Raw genomic sequence first — 8,620 nt, 5'->3', positions numbered from 1 at the left:
GAATAGGCATTTAAACGAGCAAGATATTGGACACTAGGGCTCGATTGTTGGTGTTATTCTTTCAAGCTACCTACTTTTTATCCACTCATAGCCAATGTTCTAAAAGACGCTAGACGCTAGTCAGATGACGGGTTGGGGACTAGGCGGATTTAAGAAAATTTATTATATATTGTATAAATAAGTGTTTACTTATACTTAAAAAAAAAACACTGAATTATATTAGAGCACATAAATTGCAAAATAAAATGACAATAAATTATAAAGTACTAGAATATTGAAAACATGAGGAATAAGCATACAATGAGTGTTCATCCAAATATTCAACATGTCTCGTACATTTTGTTGAAAAATTAAAAAAAAAAGTTATTGATTTTTTGTCTAAGTCAGAGTCGTGACCTAGGTGGGTTGGGCGGGCTACGAGTACCTCGGTCACGACTCTGACTTAGACAAAAAATCAATAACTTTTTTTTTTTTTTTTTTTTTTAATTTTTCAACAAAATGTACGAGACATGTTGATGGACTACCCAACCAGATGATGCCCAACCAACAACGAATTGAACCTTGAGCTTGCGATTTCGACTCCCAGTCGAAAAATCTCTGCGACGGCGCGATTGCGGCGGAGCAGTGTAATTCTACGTTGTTGACTTACGACGAGCTAGGTGCTCCGTTTGTGGAAGAAAAAGGTAATATGATGCTTTGGATTTTTTCTGTCCAATTTCAGTTTTGAGAGTTTCAAGTATTGTATTGGAAAGAATGAATTTTGTATGATGTTCTCTACGTACATGAATGCAAAGTGATCTTCACGTAATTAAATATCCCGCTCAATTGTAACCAGAGAAAATCCATATCAACATAACATATATATTAACAACGATATCGCCAACAAATCTACGGGGATATATAATGCACAGTGTTCATCATGTATAGGTGTTTCCAAAGTCGAAAATTCCAACCGGTAATGGTATTCCCACGAACCTCGAAGACATTTCCGGCTGATTTCTTTTTCCCCTCACCCTTTTCATTAGTTTTCTTGGGCATAAAGGGAGGAGGTGTAGCTGATTGATCATGAAGTCCAGCACTTGAGGAGCTACAACTACCAGTATCTTGACCTGGCGGTTTCAAGCACTCGCAATCAACGCCATCGTCATGAGGAACAAGCGAGGGCACATCAGTACATGGGGCTGCTTGTGTCGGGCAGTGGTAGTCTGGAGCCGTCGGAGCCACCGGAGCAGCATCATTACATGGATATCCGGTAATGATAGGAGGAGAGTTGGGTGCAGGAGTTGTACTAATTTCATGGTTGGGATTATAATTGCAAGATAGCGAGTCTGGAGTAGTATTGTTGTTGCCCAAGCACAACGCCTTCAACAGATGGCTAAATGTCATTGATATTTTTGTTGGTAGCTGTAAGCCTGAAGGACTATATTAAAAAGATGATGACAAAAGTCAAAAGGTGCTAAAGTAGGACTATGATTAGAGTGGAGGATATATTACGTACGTTTTTAGCTTGATTGCCAGGCTACCATATATTCCAAATCCGAGGATGAACAATGACTTCTATTTGTCAACTTATATATCAGAAACTTTCCTCCTTGGTGGAGGCGGTTTCGATATGTGTGGTGCTTGGTGGAGGATGATGGAGCCTTCTTCTTTGGGGCTGTGTTTGATGAGACCTCTGGCTTGGGATGCTGATTTGTGGTCGGCGGTGGGTTCTTCGCAGGCAGCGGCGGAAGCTAGTCTTTTAGGGTTTGTGTTTTTCTATTTGTGGCCTCTTCTCTTGGGTTGAGCTTATGTTTAGTGTTTGGGGTTCTTTGTGCTCTCTTGGTACTGAAAATTACCTATGTCCAAATATATATATCAGAAACTTTCAAATACAACTAATAATAATAATTATTATTATTATTATTAAAAAGAGAAGAAAGAGTTTGAAACTATTACAATAACTTATTATACTATTTAAAAACATATTCTTTTGATCTCACCCCATAATGTAGCTTTATAATCTTCCATTTTTATACTCTCCCCTGTCAAAGATCATGCATAGCCAAAACACATCAAGCTCAACTCAATGTTAATTAAAATGACGAGAAAAGAAGAAAATTTGATTGCAAACTCTAATATTCTTATTTCATTCATAGAAGTAAAAATAAATAAATAAATAAAACTACAAATTACCAAGATAACCACATAAAGAAAGCACTACATCTTGTCACAACGACGTTCTATTAAGTTACAAGGTGTATTTATAAAGCATTCATAAACCCTAGTAAATGATAAAAAAACAATCTCTTTATCTTATTTTACTATAGAACCCTAATACGTAAAATACCAAAAATACTCTAAACTTTAACACCAAATTGCTAACTTTTCTAACATTCAAGTCATTTGGTAAAATCTTAGTCATTGAAATATTTCGGCTAGAAATCAAGTTGCTAAACTTGTGCAACTGATGTGAGAGGACGTGGTGGTTTCCAATGTGTTACAAATATATGAACATGCAACATAATTTATTACCAACTTTAGGAATTATACTTAATGGAACAAAATTGGGTGAAACATTCGTCTTGTTCTTAAAACCGTCTTGAGTGAGGAATTAAGAGCATGCACGAGCTGGGGCTTTCATGCACAAGTTTGGGACGTAGGGCGGTGACTTGGCTACTTAGAATTACTTTTAAGAGTTTCTCCTTAAGTCTCCGCCTCCACCTTGATGAACTGAGTGTGAGTGTTTGGGAAATTGGGGGAGATTTGAGAGCGAGGTTGGATGGAAAACTTAACGGAGTTAAGATGAGATGACAAATTAATGATTTTTGAAATTTGATGTGACAAATCACTTAAAATTTTAATTTATATGACAAATTAAGAGAGAGAGAGAGAGAGAGAGAGAGAGAGAATAAGTTCATCTAACAATTCAAAATTTTCTTTTCTTTTTAGTTAGGGTTATCACCAATGGTATTTGAGATCGATCAAACTCATCATTTTGGTTCCTTATTTTCAAAATCAATCAATGTCATCCTTGACATTCACCACCGCACATTAATTTAGTCCTTCCGTTTAGATTCCGTCAACTGTTTCTGTGTGACAACCCGTCCCTAATTTGACAATTTTATTAATTTTAAATGAGGGAATTGACAAAAATGCCCCTAGAGGCAAGGACATTGACTTTCATTGACCAACGTATTGTGAGGCGTATGAAATATTCTTTTAGCGTAACCTTGTAGTACTCGTCATTATAAACACATAGGTGCAAGCGAAACGAAATTTGCGGTTACGACAAAAATTTTACAAACTACGGAGCATGTTGGGCGTTTTAGTAATTTTGCGTTTACATGAGATAATTTGATTTGTTTTTTGCCTTGAGCTGTGTACCATGTGGGGCCCACGCCCATTCCTTCATCTTTCTCCCGTGTTTCCCTCTCATCTCTCTGTAAAAACAATGGAACCGAGCTCCCTCACCTCACACTCTCCTATCCTTTTCCTTCCCATCACAAGTCCTAGAGATCTTAAACCCTGCTCACTGCACAACAGCAACTTGGACGATGACACCACCATCTGCAGGTCTTCTTCTTCTTCCTCACTTCCCTTGTTCTTCTCCAAGCCCAGGAACCACCACTTTGCCGTACTTTGACGAACCTTTCGACCAAACACCATTATACCATCACCATCAACCTCGCGGAAGACCACCATGTAGAAAAAGGTATGTAGGCTGAAAAATATATTTGTTATTGATATGTGGAAAAATGAAAGAGAATGTTTTTTTTATTATTATGTTTCTCTACAAGATTATAAGGATATATATACATGATACAATTGTGTAGGTAGGACAAGGTAGCCGTCCTAGTGTGTAGGTAGGACAAGGTAGGACGGCTGTAGAGGACAAGGTAGCCGTCCTAGTGTGTAGGTAGGACAAGGTAGGACGGCTTGACGGCTGTAGGACGGTTAGTGTGTAGGTAGGACGATTATAGGACGGCTTGACGGCTGTAGGACGACTTATTCTTCCAATAATAATATTATATACAATTACACAAGGACTCCAATCATATTCCTTATTTGTCTAACACACCACCCTTGTACCTAGTTACTCAGGACACCCAAATGAAAAAATGGAACTACACAGTGACTTTTATCACTGTTCACTCATCTCTTCGATCATGGTGAGCTTCAAGACCCTCAAATCTTCCTTATTCCGAAGCTCTTATGTTGTTCTAACCTTAAAAATAGTGATTGGGTGACGATTTAGTGTAGGAAGTAATCTGTGAAAAATTAACACTTTAGGTATGACTCTGGGATGAAAAAAACTTGATGTACTAAATGTTGAAAACCACGATGAAAGTAATAAACAGAGTTTAACCATTTTATTTTATAAATTGTATTTTTACTAACAATGTATTCAACATATAAGCTAATTAAGTAACCTACAAACTGCCACATAATACTTGATGCCAAACTAGCATCAGAACAATCATAAAACCAATTTTGAAAATCTAAGCTCTAATACCAAACTGCCATAAAGCAATCATGAAATCAAATCCGAAAACCTTGCTCCATTACTAAACTGAGATGCAACCCGGCTCGAATATCCACACAGATACGAAAATCAAGGTACGTTGGCCGATACTCAAAAAGTAATGAAGTCATAAGATGAAGGTGATATGTAAAAAGTACTAATAAATTAAAACAAGAGTGCAGAGTGTACGAAATGGACCTTTTTTAACCGAGTATGTAGTGTCAGAACATAAATAAGAATGCAGCAGAATTAAATAATGTGTGCATGGTAGTCATGGGAGCAAAACTTGGCCCGGGGCAATATTTTAGCCCCCTACAAATAATATTTTAAAAAATAACACGTGGTTAAATTTTTTCATCTCCAATCATGCAGAGGTATAGTTTAATCCCTTTTTAATTTTATTACTCTTTGTTATATTAAGAGAAACTATGATACAACTCATACATTTACTACTATGTTGTACTGTTCAAGGTATATTTAATAAGTAAAATCTATCAAGTTTTGAAGACGTGATAGCAGACTCATTGAACAAAGCTATCCCTCCCTGACACAAGCTTTCTAAAACGCGACATATGATCAAGCCTTCAGTCAAAGCCCTAAACATTTCTACCTTCAAATCACATTCAATTTGCATACTGTACTGTGGCGATCCTAGAAGATAGAGATATGTCGCGTCTGTAAATTTTGTGTGCGACTTTTCTTCCAATTTTACATATCATCTTGAACATCAATCATAGGTAGCTAGAGTGGCATCGGGTGTTACGGGGCCACGGAGCTTGCCAAATTAGGGTGGTGCTAATGCTAAGTCACGTATGTTCACCGCGGTGGGGTAAAGAGGAAGCCCTCTATATATACTAAACATTGTTAGTCTGTTTTCGCAATGTTATTTTTGTCCTCCTCTACTCCAAGGTCTTATACAGTGCTTACCAAAGATTAGTTTTACTTACACAGCACAGGCAACAGCTGTTTGCTTGTCCAACTTCAGCCTCATTTCCTGCTGTGAAGGCCATAATTTATCGCTTCCACATAGGTTCATGGAGCAGAGCGTCCAGGACTCCCATGGCTCATGTTCCAAAACTGAACCTCATACTCGAGTACATGCAGGAACGCTACTTCAGCCTTGGTGACCACATCTTCTGAAACCTTCACCAAAGGCCCGCCGTCTGAGGCGGCCTTCTCCAACTCTCGGTCAGCAATGTTTCGGAGAGAAGAGCAGTACTGGCCGAAGCCATCATTGCCCCACCTTTGGCAAGCCTCTTGCAGTTCTGGTGGGGTTTTGGACCCTTCTTCCAGGCAATGGGCAAAGCTCTCTTGGTATACAGCTTCGATGGCCCAAAAGGCTGTCATGGCCACAGCGTAATCAACATCCGGGCTCATTAGATCCTCCAGAAATCTGCAACCAACACCACTCCAATTACTACATTAGCACAACAGTAATGCCCGATTTACTGGAAGTGAAAGGACTCCCAAATTCTTAACCTAAACAATTTTTATTTGCTTACACATCTGGGCCACTTGAATAGCGGAAATCTACTGCCCCACTAGTAGTATGCTACAACGTGACTAGGTGTCGGTCGCAGTAGGTCACTAGCACTATCGATGATGAGAAAGATAGGCATGTAACTGTACAGAACCAGTGACACCATTCTAAACTTCATCACACTATACCAAACCAAATTTTCTACAATCTATACTAAAGTTCAATAAGTTCCCTTGTATGAAATGTGAATATCCTTCAATGACCATTTACAGTGAAAATTACTTGCATGAAATTGGTGAGGGACCACCACAGTGTCCCAAACAATCAACCGACGCCATGTAAAGTAAAAATACATGGCGCCATTGGTAGGTTTGAGACACTGACTCGTCGTCATCCTCTTTCATGTAAGTCTCTCTTACTTACGACACTTACTAACATCAGCCTAAATGTTAAAACATAAAAAAGAATTGAGTGATTGCTAACTGCTAAGCAAGAAACTTTGGAGTTAAACTGAAGATGGAACCTGCAGTAATCCTGGGTTGTTTTTTCAGGAACAACACCGGATAGCTCAACGCCCCACTTGGAAGCCTCTTGCTTGAACCATTCAATCTCATCATTCAGAGCAGCCACCCCACTCAGTACCAATTCGATATCGCCGCTTTCGTGATCGGAATTCTTCCAAGCTTTTATCAGCACACTCGCCACAAATGGAACAAATGCTCTCACAAATATGTAGTCCTGGCCCTGCACCAACCTTTTCAAAATTAGACTACCAAAGCAAAAATCCGTTAATTATAAGTGCTGCCTAAATTGACTAGACCACGAAATTTGGACTTGCGCACACAACGGGATGAAACTCGTGAATAAATTAGCATAGAACTCGTCATTCAAAAGGTAAAATCTCCCGCTAGAAAGTAAAAAGTAACACTAAACCGTAATACTCTGTGACCTGAGTTGAGCAGTTAAAATTAATTTAAGTAAAAGAAAAATAATCATTGCTGCCCGGAGAATTGGAGAATGAAACGGCGCCGTAGCGAACCAAATTAACCAACTTTTAATTGCGGCTTACTTACCAGCCAGCGTTTGAAGGCGGAAAGATCGACGGTGCCGTCGCGAATGCTGATGATGAAGGGGTGTCGGGTGGCTCCAGTGTAGAGCAGACGGTGCTTCCTCAGCCACGTGTTGGTCATCGACACTCCAACTTTCGGCTTCCCATCCATTTTCTGCGGCTTCGATCTCTTCCTTTCCTTGTGGTTTCTCGGTTTCGCATTTGACCGCGCGAATGACTGATAGAGAGAAAGAGATGGAGGGAGGGGCTTTTGTGTAATTAGAGGGGGCAGTCCCAATGTTCAATCATTATGTGCCGAACACGTGGGAGCCATGCTGCAAAACAGCCGCTACGCGTGTAGAAGCAGTCGGCAGTAGCCACCGCTTGTGATCGTTGGGCCTGTACTGTTTCAGATATTAATGGGCCGGTCCAAGCAGGCACCATTTTGTGTGTTTCGTTTTAGTCCCACCTTTATGTAGACTGGTGATGTTACTTCCTTTTTTGGTAAATTTGTACATTGGTGATGTTACATTGTTGACTTTTCAGTTAAAATAGCATTTGAGATTTGCATAACATCTTACTTTATTCTTTGATATTGAAAATCAATAGAAATGGTTCCTGAGATTGTCCACCATCTATTATTACCAAATTCCCCTTGAATTCTAGAATGCCCCCTCTCCTCTTTGTTTTCTCTTTCAATATTTTAATTTTTTTTAATATATTAAGTTAACATGAATGAATATTAGAAAACCCATACAAGTAAAAAAATAAAATAAATAGATATAAAGTAAATAGGGGTATCTTAACCATTAGCTTGATTAGTAACAAAAGAAAGAGCTTGAACTCTTTAGGTGCCGCTCTTACTTCAATTAATGGTTTTTCCACCGCAAGTTTATTAAAATTAACACCTATTCATCCAATGAGAGGTTTAATATCGATTTTAACTGGCCTTTTACCCCTCCAAATTATGTGTCACGAGAGCTTAACAATTTATTTATTTATTATTCCATAATTAACGAACCAAAGACCTACCTAATTTAGGCAACTACGGGTATGACGTATGGACATATGTGAGAGTAAATTAGTTCTTTTAGAGGTGTACGCCATGCACAAAGCCTTTCGATTACTTTATTGTTGAAGTTAGTAAAGTAATATGATTTAAATTGCGACCACTGAAACTATATGAACCAAAATAAAACTTCACAAGCCCATCTTCCTTCCTACATTGTCCTGTAAGGTAAGAAACTTCAGTTAAGGCCCAGTTTCGTTAGATTTACAGTGTGACATAAATTTACTAATTAACCCGCCACATTCACCTAACAGTAAATCAGTAACACTACCGAGTCCAAATCTTCGTAGGAATCTGTTTGTGAGGATATTATGAATCTATAAATTATATACGTTTATCATATATAGTGCGGTCAGAAATTATTTTAAATATTTTTATTTAAAAATAAGCCTAAGTAGTACATAATCATGTAAGATGAATAGACACAATTTACGAATTTTCAAAATCTTTACCAAAAAGGATCCGGAGAGAATCACGTTGGAACACTACCGACCTTGAACAAAAGAATATTGACAGCAA

General features: G+C 38.4%; 1 protein-coding gene across 2 annotated transcripts; it reads right to left on the bottom strand.

The window, feature by feature from the left end:
• Positions 1-4,064: 4,064 nt before the first annotated feature.
• LOC137732197 (probable bifunctional TENA-E protein) lies at positions 4,065-7,292 on the bottom strand. 2 transcript variants are annotated; one of them, XR_011068316.1, is made up of 4 exons: positions 7,058-7,292; positions 6,508-6,728; positions 5,452-5,897; positions 4,065-4,250 (listed from the first exon to the last, which is right to left on the bottom strand). XR_011068316.1 is itself a non-coding variant. In XM_068471497.1 (3 exons), exons 1-3 carry the CDS (start codon positions 7,202-7,204, stop codon positions 5,537-5,539), a joined length of 729 nt encoding a protein of 242 aa, XP_068327598.1. In that variant the 5' UTR covers positions 7,205-7,292; the 3' UTR covers positions 5,369-5,536. The 2 variants fall into 2 exon arrangements, 1 of the variants encoding a protein (XP_068327598.1); XM_068471497.1 differs by lacking the exon at positions 4,065-4,250 and having other exon boundaries at positions 5,369-5,897.
• Positions 7,293-8,620: the final 1,328 nt, after the last annotated feature.

This window comes from Pyrus communis, chromosome 4 (genome assembly GCF_963583255.1).
Source record: "Pyrus communis chromosome 4, drPyrComm1.1, whole genome shotgun sequence".
Classification (NCBI taxonomy): domain Eukaryota; kingdom Viridiplantae; phylum Streptophyta; class Magnoliopsida; order Rosales; family Rosaceae; genus Pyrus; species Pyrus communis.
Note: the sequence above shows the minus strand (reverse complement) of the source record. Positions and strands in the feature narration are given on the sequence as shown.